The sequence below is a fragment of the Rhea americana genome, unplaced genomic scaffold, assembly GCF_003343005.1.
Source record: "Rhea americana isolate MKP2758 unplaced genomic scaffold, rheAme1 scaffold_43, whole genome shotgun sequence".
Taxonomy (NCBI): Eukaryota; Metazoa; Chordata; class Aves; order Rheiformes; family Rheidae; genus Rhea; species Rhea americana.
In genome coordinates, this window is record NW_028186568.1 from 6,037,286 (window position 1) to 6,064,353 (window position 27,068).

General features: G+C 41.8%; 1 protein-coding gene across 1 annotated transcript; it reads left to right on the plus strand.

Annotated features, from left to right (window-relative positions):
* GPR137B (G protein-coupled receptor 137B) lies at positions 1-25,719 on the plus strand. Its single transcript, XM_085315555.1, has 7 exons — positions 1-492; positions 9,228-9,277; positions 14,235-14,457; positions 18,129-18,282; positions 20,400-20,524; positions 23,419-23,543; positions 25,103-25,719. Exons 1-7 carry the CDS (start codon positions 124-126, stop codon positions 25,212-25,214), a joined length of 1,158 nt encoding a protein of 385 aa, XP_085171681.1. The 5' UTR covers positions 1-123; the 3' UTR covers positions 25,215-25,719.
* Positions 25,720-27,068: the final 1,349 nt, after the last annotated feature.

Sequence of the window (27,068 nt, forward strand, 5' to 3'; positions counted from 1 at the left end):
AAGTGCAGCTTGTTTTCTTTCATTTTCTTGATTCCTATGCTGTAGGAAGATGAAAGGAGAAGGAGGAGGAGGCAACAGCAACAGCCAAACTTAATAAATAATTCTGACGATTCCTGATATCAAATGGAGGCCCCTGAGTGGGACCCACTGAAAAATGACACCCTTCCGCCGACCCTGACGCCAGCTGTCCCTCCGTATGTGAAGCTGGGCCTGACCATTGTATATACGGTTTTTTATTCACTCCTTTTTGTGTTCATCTATGTCCAGCTCTGGCTGGTCCTTCACTACAGGCACAAGAGGTTCAGTTACCAAACTGTCTTTCTGTTCCTGTGCTTGTTTTGGGCCTCTCTTAGGACTGTRCTCTTTTCATTTTACTTCAAAGACTTTGTCACAGCAAATTCTCTCAGCCCCTTCATCTTCTGGCTTCTCTATTGCTTCCCAGTCTGCCTCCAGTTTTTTACCCTGACTCTGATGAATCTGTACTTCACACAGGTAAGCAACAGACATTTGGTTGATTAAATCTAACATAATGTTAAAGCATTATTTTTTTAAGGTTCATGRGAAAGATGTAATTTCCTAATGTATTTGGGCAGGGCAAGAAGCACGTATCAGGTATTTGGCTGGTAATTTAACTTTTGATCTATATGCAACCGATCAGTGTTACAGTGAAACCTGRAGCCTGAAGTGATTGTTTCAGGATTAGCAAAAGAATATATCTACTGTCTATTAAAATGWTGTTATTTAATTTAAAGGTTGGGAAAAAAATTTATAGGAGAGCTCAAAGTTTAGACCTCCAAAGTGCCTTTTTATTCTTTATTGTTATTGTTGTTGTTAGTAGACCCCATAAGCTTCCTGGCTTAGCAAGCCTGACCCCTGTGTGCAGTCAGAATTGTAATTTCTAATTTTGCTGACAGCTACCCCCACCCCTCCAGATTTTATATCGGTTGACTAACATGTTTCTGAGTGAGTAGATTTCTGTGTATCAATAGTCAAATTGTTGACMGAGTCCTACTTCAGCCCCAAATTTCTATCATAATCTGTATTACAAATAGCGCTGAATGCTCTTTGTGTCTAGGCCCCTTAAGTGCTAGGTGCTGTACAGAGATATACCTTCTGCATCAAGGGCACTGTGATGTWAAGGTAAATTAGCTGTATAGAGGGGGAAGAGAGTAGTATCTGTGCTTTACAAAGAGGCCTTGAGAGGGTATCTATGCTGTGGACAGCTGAGWAGCCAGAAGGATTAGGCTGCACAGTGCTCCGTGTTGCTGCAGTTAGACTTGCCTGGAAGCACTTACAGTGGGAGTGAGTGTCTCAGCACTGGGCTACAGGCTGGGATGGCAAAGAGAGGCTGCCTGACTTGCCTGAGAACTTGCAGGAAGCTTCCAGGAGGGCAGGGATTTGATTCAGTAACTCTTGAATCTCACTCTGGTACCTTGAGGAGGAAGCCAAGCCTGCCCTCCGATGACCTATGGCAAAGGCTGCTTTCCCAGCACAGGTGTAGCTGTCCATAGGAGCACCAGCCAGCTCTCCAGCACCTGCAGCAGTGCTCAGGACACTTTGGACTTTGCCATGAGCCCTGCTAGGGACCAGCTCAGAGCCTGAATCTGAGTGTCTCTGTAGTGGTTACAGCTACCACAGGCCTGTAAACTCCGAACAGCCTGGCTGGAGAGATCAGGCTGCTTGTGAGAGCTGCCAACCCAGAGATGTAAAAGCAGAGGTGGTAGGCATGAAAGCTAGAAGAGGGCTTTAGTAGAGGATATTAAATGCTCAGAACCACCTACACGTTTTTGCATGTTTATTTACTTTTCTGGATTCAGTTTCTGAAACACCTACTAACACACTCTATTCCTCTCCCCTGGATTTGAGATATATTACAGGGTTACAGGAACCTTTCATTTATATGCTACTCAAATCCAACTCAGGCGTGTAGTGACCTATGCTTTATCCTGTGGCTGTTGCGAGAACATTTAATGATGGTGCAGTTCCCAAGGGGCAAGTGTCCATCATCAGGCAGAGTCCACCACTATTGCAACAGTTGAGACTAAATCATAACCCTGGGACAGATTCTTTCCTCAGACACACATGTAGAGCTCCCATTGAAGTGTGAAGGCAGAGTCTTGGTTCTTAGGCGAGAGAAGCTGAGAATGAAGTGAGCACAGAGAATGCAGTGCAGTCTGCACTCTGTGCATTGGAGTGCCAGCAATCAGGGGCTTAGTGTTAATAGTAACCAATTCCTTTTGTCTGAGGAAAAATCCAAGAAGAGAGCATACAGAATGCTCTCATACATCCTTTTAGCCTATTTTTGGCATTGCTGTCTGATATCATTAAGGAAATACGAGTCAGTGGTTGGAAACATGAAAAATGCTAAGGCTATTGGTTCTGCCTTTAACGCAGTTTCTGCTTTGTCACTATGAGCCCTCACAATCTTCCTCTGAGCCCTTCTGTAAAAGAGTGTAATGGTTACCTGTTTTACATAGCTGTTTTGAAGCTTTCGAAACAGTATTTAAAAGGACTTTAAGACTTTGTGATATGTCTCACAGTCTTTAAAGATTGTGAGCCACTGTAGACAAGCATATTATTAGTATTACTGTTTGCTTTGGAGCTGGTTGCTCCTGTGAAATCTCATCTCAAATATCGACCCAGCCAAAACAAAGCCGTAAGAAATACAAGCACAGCCGATGTAAGAATGTAATGGAAGACATGGAATCAATGCGCACTCTTTTAATTCACTGTTATTAATTCTTTACTTCTAACCATTAAAAGGTGGTTTGGCTTGAAATTCAGCATCTTCTTGAGACTGTATTTTTAATGTGCATCCAGCTTTCCACAGCAGACAAGAAAGAACTAGTGTGAAAGGGGTGGGGAGAAAGAATTTTGTTTTCAATAATGGCTTATAACTTCACAGTCCTGTTTAGAAGCAACTTTTATCCTTTTTTCTTTTTTCTCCAGAAAGAAGTCAAGGGACTACAGCTATGTCTCATTGCATGGAAACCATGCTAGTTAACTGGTGCTAAGCTAGAGGAAAAGAAGTAATCTAGGTATGGCCTAGGGACAGAGGACTAGAAGAGACCTCATGAGTCAGGAACTTGGGAGTGTTTTTTATCTGCTGTATGGCACACAGCATTTCTGCATGGGGCACTGCTAAGAACACTTTTAGACATGGATACAAGATGAAATATTAGTTCCAAAAAATTGTAGATCCTCCTAGCCGAAGAAAAAAACTCATCTGACAAGTGCTTAAGTGCCTTTTTTTTTTTTTTTTTTTTAATAATAAGCAGCTTTGAATCTGACAGGAAGTTATCCACAACTGTTCTCTTTATAATAGGTAATCCTAAGCAATGGGGTCACAAGTTTGGACTGTATCTTTTGTGTAGAAGGACAAATAAGCCATGATAGTATCAGCAGGGCAGGGGTTATTCCCAGATTTGCACATCAACTTCAACAGAAAGACAGAAGGAATTCTAATGCATTGGGGCAGGATGCTAAACCAGGGGACCAGTAGAGAGGAGAGAAGTTACAGTCAAAATAGTTTTGACTCAGTACAGTTCCTTAGGGGTCTTTAAGTTGAGTGCCAAATTCAGAGTCCTTTCCTACTGTTTTGATACCCTATTTCTGGCAGAATAAAAGGGGTGCTGAAGGTAAGGCCTATATAATGTTGCCTCCTCTCAGAAATCATGTACTGAAGAAAATGTATGTGGTCTCTAGTAAGACAGCCAAAGACAATTTATTAATCCTTTGTCTGTATTCATTCTCATTTCTTAAAAAGGAAAGAAATATTGACCTACCTCTCAGGATAAGCCTCTGTTTACTTAGAAATCATTAAAATAAGTCTTAAATAAAAATAAGATCCTGTGGCAGTTTTATAAAACAATAGCCCAACACTTGCAAATAACCACATAGTACAAAGCCAGGAAAACTTCCTGGTCTATTAGATGGTGAACAAAAACGTACATTTCTACTTACAGAGACTGAAAAGCCCATAGATCTGTTTGCCTCACACCTGCACCTCCCACGGGTTTATTTTGGCTGTTTGATAAAATAAAGACTGTAAATTGGCAAATAACATTTTCCACTTTAACCAAATCCAGACAGCAAGGATCCCAGCACTCAAACGCTCTTTTGTTGGTGTCCTTCCTCGCCAGATCTTCCATTCTTCCCTGCCAATGGCAAGGGGAGACTGAGATGAGTCCTCAAACTTTACAGTCAGTGCCATGGGTATAAGTTTAAAGAGGATCTGGGGAAAAAAAAAAGAAAATAAAAAATTGCCTTTAATGGTGGTAGGGTGGGGGGAGGCAGAGAAGGGCTTGCTTCGACTTGTTCTGTTTCTCTTAGACTTTACATTTCCCTGGGGAACAGGATACAAATGAAGGAGGAGGAAGGCTAGGATGAAGGGTTACAGACTCAAAAAACAGGGTCAAGACCACAGACTGTGAGTGGCAGGGGATGCTGGAAATCCCATCCCCCATCTGTGACCAGGCACAGCGAGCTATTTTGTGGGCTGTAGGTTTAACCATTGCATTCTCAAGCACCTGGGGAAGATGGTACTATGCTAAAGAACTGAGAGGCTGTACAGGTGGAGAGGGTCTGGTGGGTGGATTTACCTCTCCTTCCTCTTCCCTAACCATCTTCCCTTTCTCTGGCATCCAGACTGGGAAGTTTACTCTGCCTCCCAGGTAGGGCTGATAAAAATCAGAGACTTTCAAATGAAGAGAAATTGTGCAGGGTAAGACAGTTTGGAGTCCTTTGGAGAGGAGCTGGCCATGCTAGAAGTRCTTTGAAGGGTGAGGTATTACCAGTGCAACACTTTCATAGAGGCTACATATCTCAGTGGAATTGTAACTGAGGTACATGTTATCTCTATGAAGAAAGTTAAGAGAACTTATCTTCTAATGACTCTGGATAGAATTTTAGAAGTAATACCACCAGTGAGAGAACARAAAGAGCTTTTTATTTAGTATTTATATTTAATGAAAAACAATACACCATTTTTACAGTGCTTTATATTAATTTAAAGCATGCTGTAGATGTACATAGGCTACACAAAACTCAAAATACAGGTGGTAAAGCATCAACAAATGTGTTGGGTCTATAGGAGAGAAGTCAGAACTGCACAGAGAGATGCTGTTTGACAGCATCTGGCAGAAGGAATAAGGTGATTTGAGTTAGCAAATGATCTGATGGGAGAGCTAAACATGCAAGTTTACAGTGACTACCACACCCATGATGGTCCCTCTCCTACCTGTACTAGATTTATGAAGTTACACAAGGCTGCATATGGTAGTGAGTCATGTTGTCCATGTCAGTAGACAACTTTGCAAGTCATGTGGAGTTTATAGAGTAGAAAGAAGACTGTGCATATCTGGGGGAATCTGATCCAAATGTAAGAATATTTAACATGAAAGAATGAATATGGGAAACGGAGAGGAGGGGAAAGTGGGCCTTGGACTGGGAAATACACAGTGGAGGAAAGGTGTACAAGCTGATGGAGGTGGGTCTGGGCCTGCATTGGGCAGATTTTCAGGGTGCAAAAAAAATTTGCATGGAATGTGAGAGCGGAAGGGGGAGGGGCAGTGGTGAAAAAATCTGAGAGGGAAAATTACACWCTGAACTCTACAATTTTCTGAAATGAGAACTAGTAAATAAAGGTAAACTTCATTCCTGCACAGAAAGCCAGCTTGAGAACGTTTGCAAGCACTTAACGCATACCTGAGGCTTTATGGAGAGCTGTGGTTCCTGTAAAAGTGAATTGATTAGCTAGACTTAGGGGTACATTGGAGGTCTATGCCAGCATTCATATCAGTTGAGCTAAATCAAAGCATGGATTGAAAATTGCTCCAGTGAGGATTTTTTTTTCTTTTGCTCTGAGCATATGTGACTTGGTTTTGACACATGGACACCTACTTAAAGGACCTGAGTGGCTCCTAATGTAACTTGCATAGCCATAGCAGGAGCCCCCTTAACTTCCAGCTGCACTGAACACGGGCCCTCCTGCCAACCCCACTGCTCTTCTGCTGAGGCCCTGGTAGGACATCCTGCAAGGTTAGCTTGCAGCTGTTTGCATCAGTCCTGCAAGAGAGGAATTTTCCTTGGCTCAAGGGCTTTTTGGAGCCCTTTTGTACTGCTGGAGTTCTGTATGCCGGACGTATACCTCAGGGGAGTGGAGGAGGGAGTGTGAGAATCTCGTTTGAGGTTTCCAGTTCTTCAGCAAAAACAAGGAATCAGAACAGTGTATTTCTACTTTAAAGAACAAGCAAAATGAGGGATGTTTTTAAGAAGAAAAAGTAATCTTTTAGACATCAGAAAATTAGCAAGGAATTTCACTAGCTGATATTTTCCTTGTTGGTATTCATCTTGGGGCTCTCTGAAAGATCTTTTTTAAAAAGTCTGCCTTCTGCTTGCTCTTTAGTCTATTCTTAGGAGTAGCCTGGTTTGTTCTGGTTTGCTGGAAGACTTGCTTAGATGACTCAGATATTGACTGGAAGCTTTCTCAACACTTGTGGGGAGGGGACATTGAGCAACCAGCCTTTTCTTGCAGGGTGCTTTGAGTTAAATGACTGTTTAAAGCAAAAAGCTGCACCTACACATGTAAAGTGTATTGAGATCAGCTTTTGACCTCCTTAGTCCCACTGAACAGCCCTTTTTTTGTGACAGTCACACTGCTTCCAGCAAGGGTGCTCATGGAATAAGGCATTATCAGTGTAAGCAAAGGTAGCAGAACCTGGCCACCTGTTTTTCTATCTGGTGATGAATTTGTAAGAGTGCCTATGCCTTACACTGCAGCCTTTACTGTGTGTTGTGTCCATTTTCTTTCTTAATGGTCATTTACTCTGATAAAATTCAGAAGCGTGTTGCCTGCTGGGACAGTTCCACCAAATGTAGGGGTACGATAAAGCAGCCATTTAGGCAATCTCCCCTCTAGAGGTGTTGTCCTGCAAATTATACGCAACATGCACATGTCACGTCTGGTTTTAGGTAAGTTAGCAATGGAGCTTTTGCTGAGTAGGGCAGACTTGCACTGTGTCTTGTGACAGGAGTGACATTAGAGCGGTGAGTGGGTCCTTGTTGGGGGACCACAGGAGATGGCATTCCAGAACTTGTGAATCTCCTAGGTTTTGTGGACCCGGAGTAACTCATGGCCCACTGCAGATTGCTTGTCGTGTGTGGTTCCATACATTAGCTCTGAACACTTCCGTTCAGCCCTGCTTTTGAAAGTTACCAAAATTAACGGTACAATATGTGTGAGTAAGTGCTACTTAGAGCAGGTGGGGATCGTGGAATGGCCCAAGAGACAAGTTTTACTTGTTCAGTTTAAATGAGGTCAGGAATTTGCTTACTCCCYAGTTGACCACAATGTCATCCAGAATAAACAGGGTAGGCAAAATRTCTCATACAAAAAGGGTACAGGAAATAGTTGGAGCCCTATCCCACCTCTAAAAAATGCCAGCGCCCAGCTGCACCACGGAAACATGAAACATTCACCAGTTTCTTAAACTTTCCTTCCAGTAGCAAGTAAGTCACACAAAATTTGTTCCTGAATTCCCGTGAGAATTCATGATGATATTTAGATAATGAATCACAAAAGTCTTCTCTAGGGATAGTGCCAGAAGTGTTAGCTGTTTAAAAACAGTATCAATGGTTGCAGAATATTTTTAGGGATTTTTTTTTTTAATTTCTCAATTTTTTTATTTTTTCAGGGCCTGCTAAAAAGCTCCATTCTCTCTACTGCTTCATCTAGTGCTAAGCAGACTGATGTGCCACAGAAATAATTTCCATGTTAAGGCAGCTATTTATGGTGAATAGGAGTTAAATGACAAGTTGTTCCGGGAGCGCTGGAACAAGTGAAGCCTGATTTCTCCAGATCTATGTCTCATGCTTGACTTTGAGCTGTGATTGAAGCTGTTTCTGTAACTGGGGCATTGCTTACGGTACTTTCCTATGCAGAGTTTCTCATTTTGGGTGATGTGTAGGATCATTATGCAATATTCTGCATACAGAGGGCATATATGAGATGCATTTACAGGGTCCTTCACTTCTATCGACTAACTGTTTTGAAGAGGGTGATAGAAAGGTCATATCTTTGACACGTCAAGAATTCTGTCTTCAGTTCTCTGACCAGACCATTTAAAATATAGTAGGGTACAGGTAGACAAGTTCACAGGCAGATGCATGCCTACACATTCGTAATGATCATGTAGGTCCTGTTTCCTTGGGAAAGTATGGTAATCCTAACAAATGTTATGCAATATACATTAAAGTGTATGCAAAACCAAATGAAATGGGTAAGGCAGGATAAGTTGAGAAGAAAATGATTAGGAAATAGCTCACAATAAATCATGTGGCATGATTTTTTTGTAATACTAGTTATTGATGTGTTTCAATATAGGCTGCTGAATTTTTTAAAATGACCTTTATAAGTTGGGTTTGCTTGGAGCTGTGTTAGCTTGTGAAAAAGCAATGATGCTTCCCTTTAAGCTTTTTTTTTTTTTTTTTTTTTTTTAAGATGCAAAAATTTGTTAATATATTTTCTATAATTTCTGATGGTGGTTAAACACCTGGGACTGATATTACATAGCTACTGTGCAGCAACAACAGTGTCAATATTTTGTCTTTTCTGCTACAGCAAGATAACTATTGTGCCTGAGCTATCTCACTGTAAAAATATGTACTGTTCTCTTAGTGAATGTATAGTCAGTGGAAGCCAAACACACCTCAGAGTAAAACAAAGAGTCTGGTTCTCACCAATATCCTTCTGGTAATATAACATGTTTAAACACATATATCCAATTTAAGGCCAGTGTACTATGGGCAGGTTACTAAGGGCTCTTTATATGAGTAGAGCATCTGACCCAATATGCCAGTATGAGCTGATCTGCATGAGAGACATGTACTGATAGGTCACATACAGGCATAATTATTTACCTTTTTGATTGTACTGGCATTGGTCCTCTTATGAATGTTGGTATAAAGGACCTTATTCCAAGCCAAAATAAGCAAAAATAATGATGCAGACAATTTGTATACAGGTATATCTTAATCTGCTGCTGAGTAGTATAAATAGTTTCTTTATAGGTTGCCTGCCATGGGTAAACCGTAAATGCAAATTTATTGTGTAATGAAAAGTGTCGTTACATTTGTGATGTGATGTGAGACAGGATTCCTGTGGATCACAGTGTCTTTCCTTACTTGCATGTATACTATGTCTGTTGCAATATTTTTCTTTTTTGCAGGTGATTTTCAAGGCTAAGTCAAAATATTCCCCAGAACTACTCAAATACAGGTAAGAACTGTGATAAAGAAAAGTAGCAATGCACTTGGAGAAACACTACATCTTTGATAATATGCAATGGTCATAATTACTCATATTTATATACAAAAGTTTTATAATGATGAATGATGGTTCTGACACCAACTTCTCTGCTGTAGCATTTAGAAGTCTGTGTCATATCCTAACACAAGCACCATGTTTAGACATTCAGGTATTTCAAAGGCAAGTGTTTCAGTTGCAGGCAGGAAACACTGACCTTGGTGATCTGTTTACAGTTTCTTAAAGAAGCTATGTACTTTGATGAATTCAGATCCAGTGCTTTGGTAAAGGTAGCAGAGTGATGTATTCATTGTGACAGGAATGAATGAGACTGGATATGTCTTAATTCAGAATTGAGGCCAGAGGTAATAAAAGAGAAACTGAAAAGCTTTGAGAAGGTGGGAGAAGAGTTGTGAAGGGAAGGAGGTAGAGAAAATGGATTCAACTTGGTGATGTGTCTGGGAGCTAACAGATAACTTCCCATAACTCCAGAGAGTTGAGGTTAYGGCAACTTTGCATTTGTGTAAGGGATTTGTTTGAGATCTTGTTTGAGCTGGAGGAATTGTCAAGAATACTTAAAAGGTGCCCCAAAGGTGGTAGATGTCCATGAAGCTGAAGAAGAGCTCATTAATAAGTGTTTGTTGTTGCAATACCTAGAAGCCTCAGTCAAGGGCAAAGTTGTTTAGTTAGGATAAGAGAGAGACTGTCTCTTCTCTAAAGAATTTACAATCTAAAGTTGGGATAGGAAAGCAGAGTAATTTGCAACTATAACCTGACCCATTACTTGCTGACTGTTCAGCAGAATATGGTACTGTATCAACAGGTCAAATTTGCCCTGGAAAACTTGTTATCAGGTTTGGCTTTGATACAGCTGGAGAGGCAGAGGTCTGAAGCAAGTGTTTCAGAAACCTGTACAATGAGAGCAGGACTGGGACAGGCTGTGCTGGAGCTGGTGACCAGTAAAGTATGGGCCAGGCAGGGCTTGCCGGCTGAGTGAGGGATGAGGGGCTCCTTGCTGAAGAACAACTGATGCAGCAAATGTAAGGGCGAGAACAGAAAGACTGCATGTTTGGTGGACCCAGGAGTGTTTCCAAGTTAGTGGGTCTGTGCGCACACCTTGGCCACATCCCAAACCACAAGGGGCAAGAGTCAGATGCTCTCTGGTCAGCACCATGGTACACAAATAGGCATTCTGCTTTAGTTTCTGTGGGAAGGAAACCCTGGAGTGTGGGCTGGCCAAAAACCAGGACACGCACCAGACAGGTCCCCAGCCAGCCCCTAGAGTGAGCAGCAGAGTATGCCTGCCTCTGACAGCACCCGTAGCCAGGAGGAACAAAGAGGCTTTGCAGAAAGCCTGGGCTGTAGGATAGGGTGGTGCGAGGCAGGTCTGTGAGCATGTTCCTGACGGGCTTTAAAGGTGAGGCAGAAGCTTTGAACCTCGCCTGCTACTGGTATTTGTGGCAAGGCTTTGTTCTTGAAAAATGCTTGAAAGTATCTTTCCTAAAGCAAAGGGAGCTTGTGACTTTCAGTCAATGGGTATGAAATGAGTATGTCAGCACCCTGCACATAGCTCTTGGAGCRTTTCCATTCCTAAATACCTATGTAGTGTGACCTGAGTTACTCCTGTACAGACTACCCACTCCACAACACCTTCATGTCTACCCTGCCTCTTGTCTCCTGCGTTTCTATCAGAGCACTCTTGGGTCTGGCCTAGTCTTCTTCCTCTTGTTCAGCTCTACTGGTGAAAGACCTGATTAGCATTTTTTTAATGTCTGCAGCTGTTAGATGGTGTGGTTAGCTTGCCTGTAAGGGCCATATAAAGCTGACCTGGTTTCCTTTCTCATACAGGGTAACTGAAGTGGTGTAAATACATATACACTCAGATAGTTTATACAGCAGTGTGTATTTACTATAATAGGCCAGTGAGAGATGAATTATTTCAGCCTACAGATGGGGGCTGGACTTACTGCACTTACTGAATTTGATTTTTCTTCATTGCTGAATGTTTGCTTTTTGATTTTTTTTTTCATTTTCTTTAATAAATGTCAGGCCTTGTTGCCTGGTGTTGTCATTCCTGCAATAGGTAACRACTACAGGAACCAGGCAGCAGTGAAGTAGGACTGCATCTATGTATTGACACAGGTCTCAGAAATCAGAATCTTTCCAGATGATAAGGAAAAAATGATAAAATGCTATCAGAGATCCAGAATCTAAAGTGAACTTTACTCAGCACAACCTTCATGTTGTTGTTCACTATAGCAAAAGAGCTCATGGCCAGGCCTGTTCCAAACCATCTTCATATTTAAACAGCCCTGCTGCACATCTCCTTGGGCCTGGGGATTTCTTAAACAAATTGGGTTTGGATAGGCTTACTGTTACTGTGCGTGTATGCCTGGTTACACACAAGCCTTAGACCCTGTATGGTTTCTGAGGAAACCATGTACAAAATGCAGTAGTTTCACACAGCTTTTCCCATTAAGCCAGCCAAAATTCACTGCATTCATCTGAAGTTTGATTTTAGGTTCAAGGGAAACTTAGAGGGTGCATCTAGCCTAGCACAGCAAGAGCAGAACACCCTAGCACATGCCTTCCCCAGAGCTCCTTTTTATTATACAGAGCTCCTTTTCAGGGACTAGCCCCAAATTGAGGATTATGCACAATAGGCTGGACAAATAGTCACTGGTGTAATGTGGGAGCATCTCCCTGCCCTTCCTTTCTGTTTTCTGAAAAAATGTTTATTCATTCCTTGTAGGTGCCCTGGTAACTGAGATTTAGTGACACATTTTCCTTTTAAGTGAGGCAGTAATGCTTTCTGCACTTCTGCAGCTGCAGAGATCCTAAAACTGCCCTGGGAGATGTAGCCTTCATCGCCATGGGTGCTTATTCAGAGGCTCAGCAACAATGCCGCCGTTGTCAAAACAGGCAGCCGTTTCCCCAGCCGCATCATGTTAATAAGGGGGGTGGAAGATCATTATGTGAAGAACTGCACAACTGACTGGCCATGACAGCTCACCCTGGCACACACAGGAGTGTGTGGGTATGACAGCCTTACAATGCTTTTTTTTTTTTTTTTTTTTGGCTAAACCGAGGCAAGGAGGAGCCTGGCCTGGAAGCCTCTAAGCCTCGCTAGTGGCAAGCTACCGTTAAGGACATGCAGGCTGCAGTGAAGCAGAAGGTCCCCCTGCCTAAGTTGAGCAGCCAGAGAACATGTTCTTCCCGCAAGCTGGCAGGATGTAAGAGCCTACCTTTCCTCCTCAACCTGGCGCCCATGAGAATATTTTACCTGCATTGCGGCTAAGGAGCAGAGATGAGTCCATTAAATGGGCTTTGGGGGAGCAGGGAAAGGAGGACACATGACCATCACTTAAAGTCTTTTGAAGTATTAATAAATACAAGCTGTAAAGATACTACCGCTGCAGCTGGGAACTGAGTTCTCCAGAGGAAGCCATGTGAGAGRGGAGTTCAGAACTGCAGTGATTCCAGCATTAGACTGTGAGGTTTATAAGAGTGATCTATAGCCACTTATCCTAAAACCAGAGCCCTCCTCCAGAAAGTGAAGAATGAGCACAATCTTCCCCCCACCCCCCAGAAGAGGGAATTTCCATGGCTGACAAAGAAATGACAGCAGCCCTGGTCACTGCCAGATATAACTGAGAACAAGGGCATTGATTCATAAACATAAACAGAGACTTTCAGGCCTTCAGTTCTCCCAGTTACACATCTGAAGGCCCTTTCCTTTCCTGTCCTCAAAAAGAAAGCCAGCTAGTCTTCAGGTTTGTAGCTGGGTTGATACCATCAAACGATATGAGCATGTGGAGATAAAAGATCACCACTGGGTGAAAGTATTTTTAAACAATCAGATTTCAATTCCTCGGAGACAGTCTGCGCATTTCCTATCAGCCAAATTCAAAATTCCCAGCAAACACGAACGGCTGTGGACCAAAAGCTCTTGTTCAGTGACTGCAGTTCATGAACCTTATCTGAAATTGCCTTGGTCAGCAGTGATAATGAAATAAGCAACCCTAGAAATGGAAAAACACTTCATTTTTTTAAACGAAAAGCTCTACAGCTGTGCGTAGGAGTAAAGAGAAATTAAAAGCAGCCTTCCTTCAGTATATGGCATACTTGTGTTGCAGGTATCAGTGCTGGGGAGATTGATAAAAGAGATGGGAGAAAATGGCCCAGCTTCTGAGCTTCTCTCTCTCTCTCATATTTCTGTTCCAGCTCTGCTCCCGTGGTTGTGCAAATGAACCCTTTGCCTAGCATGGATGACAAATGCAAAATCAGAATCAGTGTGATTATTTCATATTTGAAAGGAGAATTCTTGATTCTCCTCTCAAAAAGTTGCTCATGATCACAATATTTAGGAAAAGGGACAGAGAAAGGAGCTGAGGAGATAGTACCTGAGAGATTTTTGTTAGACACTTTGTTAATTTATTATGCAATCTGACTGCAGACATTGGCAGTCAGTGATGCTGTTCATGGGAATAATCATGTACAAAAACCAAGATAAAAACCAGTCCTTTCTGAGCAGCTCAGTCTTTTACAAGGTTTCTTATGCAAGTGAGTAGTCACATAAGAATAGGTCTGTGCTGTATGAAGTGCATACTCTAAGAAAGCACATGCATTTTTTAAAATCATTTATAAGAACTGTGCCATTGTATTTCTGCTACAGACACTTTCATGTTTTGTTGCTTGCTATTAGTTTGTTCTGGCATATTGTAGAACTTTAAAAGCAGGTTTGAAATGAGCAATGTTCATCTCTCCAGCAAGCTGGAGCACTTTGATTTAGGCTTGGGCAGCTGGTTTCTCTGCGAGCTCTTGCAGCCCCAGGACATGTGCCTCCATTGCTCAGAGCACAGCACCAATCTCATGACTGACACTTGCTGAACAATGTTGCTAAAACTCTGTTTTCTCCTCACCCTCCCAGGTTGCCTCTCTACCTGGCTTCTCTTTTCATAAGTCTCCTCTTCCTCTTGGTGAATTTAACATGTGCGGTATTGGTGAGAACAGAGAATTCAGAGAGAAAAGTCATTGTGTCTGTCCGAGTGGCAATTAATGACACGTTGTTTGTGCTGTGCGCTGTCTCACTCTCCATCTGCCTGTATAAGATTTCCAAGATGTCTTTAGCCAACATTTACTTGGAGTCCAAGGTAAGGTACATTTTCAGTTTTCTTTTACAGTACCTTCTTGGAGACAGTGGCAGTGCAAGGCAAAGGCCTACAATTCTTTAGATCCCCTGAGAGCTGGAGGCCTTAAACTTCACAGCTTGCACCTGGCTGTCCATCCTGCCCACAGAAATACTAAATAGTAGGTTGTAGCACAGGTGCTTTTGGCTAGTACCAGAAATCTCAAAACAAAGTGTGAGACAATTTACAGAACGTGGTAGCTGGACTTTCTCACAGCTGTTTTCCAGTTGGATACGGCTTTCTCCAGACTCCCATTTGAAGACCTCTTCATTTCAGTACTACTATATAAAGATGGTCTATACTTTAGGATCCTTCACCTTGTCTAATTATTGACTGATTATTTTAAATATTTAAGGTAGCAGTGTGCTGAGGAAGAGCCAGAAAGAGGAATATGAACTCCCTTTATTAATCTGTATACTGTCCTATAGATAGCGAGAGTGCATTTTAAAAGACTTATAAAGCATTATAAATTCAGACCAGGGGGTAGAAGTAGGGGAAAGTCTCTTTTATTACAAAATGTTTTTTAAATAAATATTTTTAGGTTAACAGCTTCGGACATCTTCTGTKGTCAAATGGCTGGGTTTACTGGTGGCATCACACAATTGGCAGTAAATGGTTAATTCTTAAAATAAATAGAGTTTAACTAATACTGATTACCATAGCAACCCTTTCCAAAAAAAATACTTTTCAGCTACTATTTAGAAAATCTTACAGTAGAATTCTTCTCTCCATTTGCTTAATCAGGTGAAAGGAATATTTTTCCTGTTTAATCAAATCTGGCCATAGAGCACAACTGAAAGTTTGCGGCTGAACGGAAGATTTAAAAACACAGCTTTGTTTGTTTGTTTTGTTTCTTTCAAATCTGTCATTTGCTGACCAAAGGGCATGAGCAATGGATTATTTTTACTAGTTAGAAAAGTTTTTCTATTGCTGCAAATCTCACAAACATAAATCTCTGTAACTAATCAGTGTTAACCTAAGGGAGGCTTTGGTAGATTACTTGGTTCYGTTTCCTTCTCCTGTTGGAAATCTGATCTTCCCTATTTCAAGCTATTTCACAGAAAACGAACAAACTCTAACATTACAGAAAGGAAAAGTCAGAACACTTGCTTGAAAGTTTGACTGTGGAAAATGAGAATTAATGAGAGCTTTACTTCTTTCTGCTGACCTGAAATTGAAGTTCCTCTGGGGACTTCCAGTACGATTTGACTGCACATATTTATGGACACTGAAGGCTGGAGCCAGCAATGAAAAAAACATCCTGGTTTAATCTGCTACTGTTGTGCTGAAACACTAGGTAAAAAGAAAAATCCATTCTCTAGTAGAGCTGGATATAATATCCATACACGCTGAGTGTATGGAGATAGGGATTTGTCAGAAGGTGAAAACTCATGCAGACGTACTGCGTTCCCCTCCATGCTCTGGCCTAGGGGACAGACCTGGCCCTGCACACCAAGGTTAAGGCAGCACAGAGGAGGTGCACAGCCCTCGCTTAGCTGCTGCCTGGGGCTGGCTCCATGCTGGCTGTGCTACCAGCGCAGGGCTCCCCTCTCCTGTGACTGCGAAAGGATTCCTCTGCCTTTACRTTACCCTGGCACTCTCCCTTCAACAACCCACGACGTACATTTGACTGACGGTGAAAATAGGATAAGTATCTTTTTATTAAAGTTTGTTAAGCCTGTGGCATACTTAAATGTTAAAGTCCCTGTACCACAAGCTTCCTCCCAAGAATGACAGCTAGATGGGGAAAGACATACAGGGAATTACCAGCCCCTTTCTGCTCTGTAGTTCTGCTATCTCCAGTCCGTAAATGCCACTGAACAGGGGGATACAGTATGTGCCAGTCAGCAGCTTCTCGCCGCTCTTTCACCCTTGGTTTCCATGACAGCATTGCTGACATGCTAATACAGAAGGAGAATAGAGAAGTGCCTAGCAAACATTTCCTCTTTGTGGCATTTCCTGCTTGCTGGTCTTGCCACTGCTCTCACCGCTGCATACTGTGTTTCTGTATTTACAGAAATACAGTACAGAATAAATACAGAAACTATATTTACAGTTCACATATAACAGCAGGCTCCTGGCTCACTCCTGACCTCACTGCAGGTTATAGCCCCTTTGATGGGGCAGTTGCAGTACTGTTTTAAGCAGAGAGTCAAACAGAGAGATTGACTGCACTGTGGATTTCGTAATATTCCTGAGCCTGACTGTTCTCTGAATTCATGTGTTTTATTATTTTGGTGGGAAAGAAGGCAAAYTAATTTTCTGCTAGCTTTTTTGACCAGTCCCTGAACTCCTCTTTAATGAGATCAGGGAACACCCAGCCCGAGGAGGTTGGCTAGCAGAGCCACAGGACAACAGCCACAAGCAGGGATGAGCAGCAAAGGTGGCTCAGTACTCTCCTGAAAGCCAGGGCTTCAGGCATGGTGATTTGATAACTCCCCATACTTCAGTAATCACTCTGGTACATGTGTGATCTACCTGCCACGGCTCTTTGGACCTCTACAGCCTGCAAATCAGGAAGCAGAATGGAGGGAATGGGATGTTAGACCTTCGTGCTTCCTGCACTGCTGTAAAGGTGTCCTAAAGGGTCCTGTGAGGGGAGGAACAACTGCCCTTGATGCTCCTCTTTCTCACACAGATGAGAGGAGCTCATCTGCATGGTGTGTCTCTGCTGGAAGAGGGAGAGGGGAGGGCTAGTGAAGCAAACCGACTCAAGGCATTTTGTTCCTCTGAAAGGGCACAAAGCACTAACCTGTCTTTCCTGCTCTGGCTGTGCACTACTGCAGGACTAGCTGCGCAGAATTTCCTTTGAGCTTCTTCTTCTAAAGCCAGTCTGGTTTTTGTGCATGTGTCTGCCTCCATGATCACACACACTGACCCTTGTAGCGTTGGCTCCTGGATCCTTCCTTTCTTGCTGTTGCAACACCTGTGGGCTCCCTGTGCTGGTCTCTCTACACCCTGAGTCCTGTGCACAGCATTTGGGTGCCTCTCTCATTCCTGCCACAGGACTAGGCTGTTTCCCTTGCTCTGTCCATTTTCTTCCCTAGGACTAAGAAACTGTTCTGATTTCACATTCTTGCAGTCTCCTTCCTCTTCCCACGCCAGAGCCGTGGTCACTGCACTTGTAGGCTATGCTCCCACTTTGTCACCTCCACGCTGACATTAGTTAGGCAGGATGTTCTGTTCCTGTCCGCACTATGTTTAACTGCAGACTATTACTGTCTGCTCTTTACTTAGAGGGGAAAATAGGTGCACAGCAAGCAGCTGTAAAAGATGCAAGAKTGCATCATACCAGTTTTAGTCAGCATCTGATACAGGATGCTCTACAGCTAATGCAGARCTGGAGGCTGAATTCTCTTGCTCCATCTGCTACCATGTGTAATTCTTACATACTTCCATTGCTCTGAAAATAGCACTCCTATGACATTAGCAGGAATGAGATACAGGCCATTTTGGGTGGGGCTGGAGCTGCTACCATCAGCTGGAAAGTGGTGGTCAAATACTGTAAAAAGAAAGAGAAAAAAARATCAGTCACATTAGGCAGAGTAGCATGACAATCCCCAAAGTCCATACAAAACAATGTTCTTATCAAGTTCCCTTTTGAGTAATAACCTATGTTGTTAAATCTCTTCTAGGGCTCATCTGTCTGTCAGGTGACAAGTATAGGAGTGACTGTTATACTACTTTATACCTCACGAGCCTGTTACAACTTGTTCATCTTATCATTTTCTCAAACCAAGAAAGTCAATTCTTTTGATTATGATTGGTACAACGTATCTGATCAGGCAAGTATGAAAATAAGTGCTGATAAGAAAAACTCATTCTATATGTGGTGGCTAATTTCCAAAATACTGTGACAAGAGGCACTTACATAATAAAATCCTATTGATTTTTTTTTATTGAATGCACTAAGATGGCTTTGTTCCAGAAATATGAGCTTCTGGTAATAGCAGCATAAGGCAGGGAAGGGGAAACAGKGCTAAAATAGAGCACTAGCTAATCAGTTTAAAAAATCAGTCTTTTAGTTAATGAGGTATTTTATTTACCATGATTATAATGTTCAAAAAAATAAATCCTTTTATTAAGAAGAATGTTTTGTCCATTAGCCAGAATGCACTGTATTTGGAGAGGGAAGAAAAACAATACTTGATTCCACTAAAATGTTAAATTCTGAAGCTGTTGTAAAACCTTCCATTGCCATCCAGTGCAATGGAGTTATTTAATTCTATCAGTCATACARTCTCAGACTATGATTTTTGTCAGCTTTTAATTGCAAATGACAAGTCAGATGATTGAAAACTAACAGTGATAAAAGTGCCTAAGGATACGAGTGGGTGATTCTTTGTTGAATTTTATGAAGTTTGGGCATTTGACTCCTTTCTTGTATTGAAACATGTAGATTTAGACCTTTTTTTCTTTTTTTTTTTTAATCACCTTACGAGTTGAGAGAATAATGTTGAGGTCTCAGCAGTTTTCCAACTCTTTCAAGGCTAGCCAGAATGGCAGGCTCTGGTCTGGGTCTGGACCACGAGTAAATTTTGTTTGGCCTCAAAGCCCCAGACACCTGATGTTTCCTCACCCTCTCAACAAGCATCTGCAGAGCACAAGCCATGTTCCCAGCCATCCAAGTGCCTCACAGTGCCACATGGAGCAAAGCTGGAACCAGTACAGTTTTCTGCTGAGCAGCAGATACAATTGCAAATAAGTAGGTAAGCAGTAGGGTAAGACTGCCTGGAGGACCTCGTTAAGAGCTACTTGAGTATGTCGAGGGATGGCTGATCTCTCCTGCTGCAGCGTAGCTGAGAGGAGTGCAGCTAGGCTGTGCCRCTCCATGTGATTAGAAGGCACTAATTTGAGGCAGAAGGGTACTAGGCTGTGATTCCTCTCCTGAATTTACCTCCTGTTGGAGGCTTGGAGTGTTGCAGTGGCTGCAACGCTCTTTGGGACTTGCAGTGCAGGCACCTCTTGGGCTAACTGCTGCCAACCTGGAATACACATGCTGGGTCTTTATGGCCAGAATATTTGGTCCAGTTTCCCACACCGAGGCCATGACTGTAGGGAACTTAATGGAGTGCTTCAGSACCTAGAACACAGCTGCTGATTTTTGAACATCCAATCTGATATGACATTAGGGCTGCCTTGATTTGGGGCAATCAATCTGAGCTGTATGAAAAGGGCCTAGAACTGAAGGGGCAGGTGCTCATGTTGGTACCAGAATAGTCATTTTTAATAGTATAGTCCCATTTTTGTACTGTGGTACTTCCTCAGATCACCTGCCAGAAACATTRCCCTGCTTTCCCCTGTACAGAACACACAAAAGGACAGAATACGCCCTCTGCAACTACAGTGAATGATAGAGAGGAAGGTAGCTAGGAGTTCAAACATAACRCTAGACTAACAGCACAGTTGTTCAAGCTAACAATGTGCACCATCTTGAAGGGATCCAACCCTTAATTTTTATAAGCCAGATTTCCAGCAGTGCCCTTGAAGGCTTAGGCACTGTTTGTTCCATCACATATTATTCCCACCTGGAAAGGGGCTAGAATACTAGTTTCTCATTACTTTGATTTTATCACTTTCTTCCCAGTCTGAAAACCTAGCAAGCAACTATTGAACTTAGATTTCATCAAAAAAGAMGTGGAAAAAAGAGAAATGGGAAGGAAGGAAGTTAGAAGGAAAGGGAAGCCATGGACCCAGCAACATGGAATATTGATTCTTTTTCATAGGCCTTTAATCATTAGCTGGGTTAATCCAGCCTTACCAGATGGAGTTTCTGGCCATGCTGTTAAGCGTTTCAGCTGCTTAAATATAGGTCTTTATAATAAGACTTGCTGCCTTCTACACCTTTTAAACAAGCTACCATTCTCATTTGTAAACATTTTTCTCTTTGGCATTTCAACAGGCAGATCTGAAATGTCAGCTGGGAGAYGCAGGTTACATTGTGTTTGGAGTGATCCTCTTCATCTGGGAGCTGTTGCCAACTTCCTTGGTTGTGTATTTCTTCCGTGTCCGAAACCCTGCAAAAGATCTAGTGAGTGGAACTTCTTATGTATTTTGGTAGTGTAATGTCCAGGCAGGTCTGGGAAGTGCAGCTTCTGAGGGAGTTTTTGCTTTACATTTTATACATTTTAACTTCTCTTTTTCAAAGTGTCTTTCGCAGAATAAAAACAAACCACACTTCCCGCTTCTTTGTACTAAGTCCTCATGGGAGGAACTCAAGAAATATTTACCCAGAAGACAGACAAGTAGTTTATCTTAAAAGTCAGGAATTGGTTTAAACTGAGGGTCATTTTCCTTTTGGGTTAATATAGTCCTTATTTGAGTTCATGGAAAATAAGTGTGCTATCCAAACTTAGAATCTTTTATCACATAGATAGAAAGCAGTGAAAACAATTGCTTGCTAACTGTTTAATGGCATATGGATCGTAGAGATTGGATTCTTTCAGCATTGTGCACATATTGAATTATTTCTATGTCAAAGACTGATAGCAATTTTTGTTGCTGTTTCAGTAAAACAGAAATTAAGGTGAAAGTTGTAAGGATACCTTTAAATGTGCTCACTATACCTAACAATCAATAGATGGACAAGCATCTTGTTACAGCGGCAGGCAACCTCTCCAGATTAGCCTGGGATATGTTGGCAGGCACATGCAGAGTATCAGCACTGTTCTAGGATTACCTAGTGGGTCTGTTTCTGTAGGACAAACCAAACCAAAGCTAATATTCCCCAAGARGGATGCAAATGGAAAATTCAGCAGCAAGTGAAGCAATTCATAGAATAACTTGTTAGATAAGGTCATGTCTTTATTCTCACATGCAAATTTCAGACACAATAATGAAGGCAAACCTAACAAGGAAATAAAAATTCYGCACCTGAAAGGGTAACAGTAAGTTGACAGCATCAGTGAGCCCTTCTTACTGTTCACCTGTGATCCATGACCTCACACTAAGGAAGCTGCCCTTTACTCCAGCATCCTTCCAAAAACCTCAGGGCTGCTCCTGCCAACACATTAGCCCTGGACAATTGTAAAGAAAAGAATCAATATTTTTAAAAAAGRCAGCCCAGTGACGCTGTTCTTCTAAAATGTGAGCACAAAGAGATCTCATTTATTTATCAGTTTGGCAAGGCTAGATGTAGTGGTCAATTTAGGACAGTGTGAAAGAGATTCACAAGAGAAGAAAAATAAGGGCTATGTCTGATCTTACTTTCCAAAAAGAAGACGACCACATAAGGACATAATCCTACTCAGATGAGAGTTCCAATGAAGTCAAACAAGCAGTTTTCTCTCACAAGTCAAAAAGCACTGCAGTTAGCACAGACAGTATTATATTTTGTATTTTGATTTTCAGACAGCATTAAATCTCAAACTTAAAGATACAGTTCAGAAGAGTCAATCAGAGATACCACTTCTTTTACGGGTACCTTTTCGGGTGAACATTATCTGTCGTAGCAGATCAGTCAGCGATGAAATTTTTCTACGCAGAAAAAAATTTTGCTAGAAAACATCATCGTAAGAAGAAAACTGAAAAGAACAATGTTGAAAAGAAACAAAAAAAMCAAAAGATTCTGTAGCAAGGCAAAACTGAACTTCAATGAAAATTTACCACAAGAGGGAGACGAAGGGCCACAGCACTATAGTCCAATGTGTTCAGTAAACTGTTACAGCTGTTAAGTACYAAATGGTCCAGCGATAGAAAACATTTGCCCAAAAAGCATGAGGATAGAATTAAAACAAACCCTCTTTCAGTTAAGAAACAACCCCCCCCCTCTAATTTAGTAAAAATCTAGAGTGTTCTTTATTTGTAGAAAGGGAAAAGCCCCAAGAAATAGTTGTGATTTGCTTATATATTTGACTCAGGACTTCAGGAATGAAAAGTATGAGTAGAGGTAACATTTAGCACTGTTTAGATGTAAATCTCTACTCTTCAAATAAGATTATAGTCTGGGGACTTGCTATCTCTGTGCTTTGGTGCTGACACAGGGTAACTGGTCAGCTTGGTCCTTTGCCTTGCCAGACCTTCAGACAGACAAACATGGGAAATGGAGAAGAGACRGAGAGGGACATGTTTTTAGTTCATCTGTATCAAAGATATTTACATATAAAAAATARTAAGAGGTTAAACTCTTAAGGCTTCTCCTGGGCTTAAGGCCCAGGAGAAGACGTCATTCAAGCTTCCCAGGCAYAGGGAACACTTTTTCCTGGGGGTACTAACAGTGGATCAGTGGAAAAGGCTCAGCTGAGTGCTAGTGCATAGTCTCTATGCACTGTTTCAAGAATCAAAATGACCCTTTGAATCCTGTATGTTTTCCACTCTCACTCACAGGGAAATAAAAAGCAAACTGCTTTGTAAATGAAGGAGTTACACATATACCCCTTTCTCTGTTTTACCAAGGGATATTTCCTTGGGTTTGACCCTTGAATCACTGGGTAGGCATTGAAAATGCTGAGCAAGGTCCTGGCAGCTTTTTAGTCATAATTTCTTAACCGGGTGCCAAGTTTCTACATGATTGTTCCCAAGATGAGGAAGGTAACATGCCAGCCAGAAGTGCTCCAAAAYGTGGGAGGTAAAACCAAATCTCTTTACATACAGCTCATCTGCTGCTTAGTTCAGGACAACTGGCTAGAAGCAGCAAATGTCCAGGACAGACAAGAATTCAGCAAACTAGAGTTTTACTGGAGAGTGATTTAGGAAGTGGGTCATACCTGCTAGCTGCAAGGAAGGGAAAAGCTCTTAAGGTCAGTAGGCTATCACWATACTGGTGGAGAAAGAGAATGCAAAGGGATTCGTATTGTATACAGCAAATTTAAGATGGTCTATTTTATGTCAGAAGCCAGGAGGCAAGTCTGCAGTGACTTATTTTAGAAGTGAGGCACCAAGTAGTTTATCTGTTACAGTTGATGACTGACATTTTCCTTCCCTCAGGCCAATGCAGGAATGGTCCCAAGCCATGGCTTCAGTCCCAGATCTTATTTCTTTGACAACCCTCGCAGATACGACAGCGATGATGATCTAGCATGGAATATTGCACCACAGGGGGCACAAGGCAGGTGAGATACAAGAGGGAACAGCTTGCTTCTCATGACAGGAATGGCTAGAGGAGGGAGATGTCACACTGCAGAATACTACTGCAATTTGTTCTGCTCAAATTTTCATGTGAGTTGSCCAGAGGCAGGCAAGCAAATGGGGGAGCTAAAGTGAAAAAGCAGCAGTGAGTGACTGTAAGGATCCAAGGGCCACTCAGAGAGCTCATGAAAACAGTTACGTAATTTAAGAACTACAACAGTGTGCTTCCCTTAAAAAGAGAGAAAGAAAAAGTAAGGTCAGACCTTTGGGGTGCAAGTTTGGCCCTCTATTTCTTTCAATAGTAGCCGAAGTGCCATTTACTGGTATATGTGTGAGAGCAAGGTGGCCTAGAAAAACAGCTAACCAGCTTCRGGGAAAGAAAAGCTCGAAAGCACAGGCAGCAGTTTGTGACAGTGGCAGTAAGAAGAAGCTGCTCAGACTTTGGTTGCTGTGTAGCRTGGCTAAATGACTTGGGGTCTACCTGAAGTGAAAGGGACATTTGCTTTCCCAGTTGACAAAAGCTTAGCAAACCCTCTTAACTGCTACAACACAACTTGGGGATGGCACAGAAAGCCTGTTTTCCCTGCAGACCTGTAAAAAATGATTAGCCCACACTTCCAGAGAACAGCAATTCACAGCAAGAATGATAGCATRTAATTCAGAAAAGGGAAGGAACTGTAAGAACCCCGTCCTGTCCTAAAAGGAGACCCCAGCAGCTGTAATTCAAGCACTCTTCCTGTATCTGCAATATGGTTGTAGTAGATCAGTGTAATCAATCCAGTTCCTATCACTCATTTACCTAAGGTTATGCAGTCACTTACTCTGAGTCCAAACCATGCTTGAGTAAAGTTAGGTATTCACTATTTACAGATCTCATCCTACCTGTGCACTAGTTTTCCAGCTAGTGACTAGTCCTGTGGAGGATGCTGGAGGTGGTGCACTCCAGGCTAGTATCCAGCGTACAGCTAAGGACAGCCTTCCACACAAAGACGTGAAGGAACCAGCCACCCAGGCAACAGGGGCACAGCTGCAGTGGCAACCAAGCCAGCCACAGGAGCTGTCTCACTCTGCCTGTGCGAGAAGAGGCGCTTTGCCAGAGTTGCTGACCTAGTACGAGTCTCTCGTACATGAACACTGGTTTAGGTCTGYCACTGATACTCTGTTGTAGTGACAGAAGTTTATGTAGCTTAGAAGCATTATAGTCCAGCACTGGGACTTTCAACCACCTTCTGGTTTAGTGAAGCAGAAAACAGGGACTCTTTAATGAACTAGCAGAACCAAGAAACAGACAGTAAGCTGGAAATGCTTTAACTGAAATAATTGACAGATCATAAATGTAACCAACAGCCCAAAGATGGGCTTGGGGGGAGGGGAGGGCAAAGCAGGAAGAAGAGAAGAGAAAGGGWTGTTTCTGCACTTCAGTGTGAGAACTGCATCTATGGAATTACATTTGTCCCCATTCACCAATCRAGTACCTCCAGAAGAAACCAAGTATCTTGAGAACCAATGTGCCAGTCACCAATTCTTCCATTTTCTTTTTAAGTTTCTCTCCAGACTACTACGATTGGGGACATCAAAACAACAGCTTCATGGCTTATATAGGATCACTCCAACAAGATCCAACACTGGACACAGACCGGCCAAGCCCTATATAACTTCAGTCAACTACAGCATTCTGGGACATTCCAATATTAAAACAATTATTCTGAAAAACAAAGCTTAGCAATTTTTGTTCACCTTTTGGTTTTTAGAAGTGTTCCTATGCACAAGTAAATGAAGAACTTGTCTTTGCCACGAGCTTTTTGTAGTTCAAGGAGAAGTATAAGCTAATGATTTAAACTTTGAAGCCCATTCTACTTAATTCTCTGTTCTAAGCCATGGTATTTTTTGGCTTTGAATAGAGTTGTTAGAGGGTATAATTTAATCATTTTATGCTCATTTTAAAAGAGCAAATTTCATGGAACTAAATGGCATAATTATTTTCTAAGGATTTTTATTTTTTACACTGTATTTGGTTAGAAATACRTGATTGTATAAAGTATACTGTAAACAACATATGAAGGGGTTGCTCAAATGCATGACAGTTGGGATTCTTACATGCTCTTAGAAGCCTGTAAGGGAAAAATGCCAGCTCTATTAAATATAATCTTTTTAAGTTACTGCTGCGTTCTTGGAGCACAGTTTACTCTTTGGATCTTCATGCTGTCTGATGCAAAATGTTTGGAGGCTTACCACCATCTATACACTATAGAAGATCTGAAGAAAYACTGCATTCCTCTAAGAAAATAAGAATTGTGTCTTCTTAGCAGCTGTAGGGACTATCTCAGAAAGGAAAAAATAGTCAACTCCTTCAACTTAAGCATTTTGAAATATAAAACAGGCTAAAAACTTGTAAGTTTGAAAGATTAAAGTTCTATGATCATGTCTGTCAAACAATTACTGGATACATATTTAAGTATTTTATCTCAGAATAATTCACATACTTGCATACTTGTAAGTACACACGACCAGTGAGATGGATATATACATGTATAATACTTTGTGATATTGTATATATTTTTTAATAAGACTAGGAAATCTAGTCTATAACTGTAAGTAGAAAAAGGAATACAGAGGAACGAGAAATACGTTAGGCAGAAAAACCTCAAGTGGACCAGTAAAATCAGTGTAACTGGCAGRAGGTCAGGAAAGCCCTGCTTCAGCCTTGTGCACTTCAGGAATGAATGTGATTTAAATGCTATTCTAATACATGAAACACTAGCACACAGCAAGCATCAAAAAAAGGCCTGATCTAAGTCAAGCAGGATCCCTAACTATGCTTTAGGTTCTTTTTATTGTGCCYGATACTGACTGGTGCACTCTGCTGTGAAGAGAACCACCCTGCACAGCCAGAACATTCATTGTCCTTCCCTACTTCAAACAAATACTATAATTCACTCTATAGGAAAAAAATCCTTATTCCTCATAATATCTGCTTCTATTGAAGAAGTTCATTTTTATGCATATTACAGCATCTCCAAATGCTAGACAGACTTGACATCTTCCTTTCACATACGATTTCAGTAAGTCTTTAAAAAACAGTAGAGAATTCTTGCACACATTTCCATAGATAATGTAAAGAAAGAAAAGCTCTGATATGAGAAATATTAGTGGAGACCATCTATCCACTTAAGTGGTGTTTTCCTTTGTATCAGAAAAACCACCCCAAACTATATACTTAATCTAAAGAGCTTCAGGCAGGTAGTCATTAAGATTCATCCTGTGGTGCACCAGGACACACTCCAGTCAGATGCTGTTTACAGACTGCGTTGCTCACAATTCCAGTCAGAGCAGGGTGGCAAGCAAGCAGCCAAGGTCCACCAGGGAGCTGACAGCACCCCAGCAATCCAGTGGCAACACTAGAGTGCCAAGGCTTCCACAGGGGCTTTGATTTTGGGGGCATTTGTAGAAGGATCAGAACATGAGCCCTGTCCCTGGCAGAAGCACAGTATACCTTTGTGTCCCTGCCT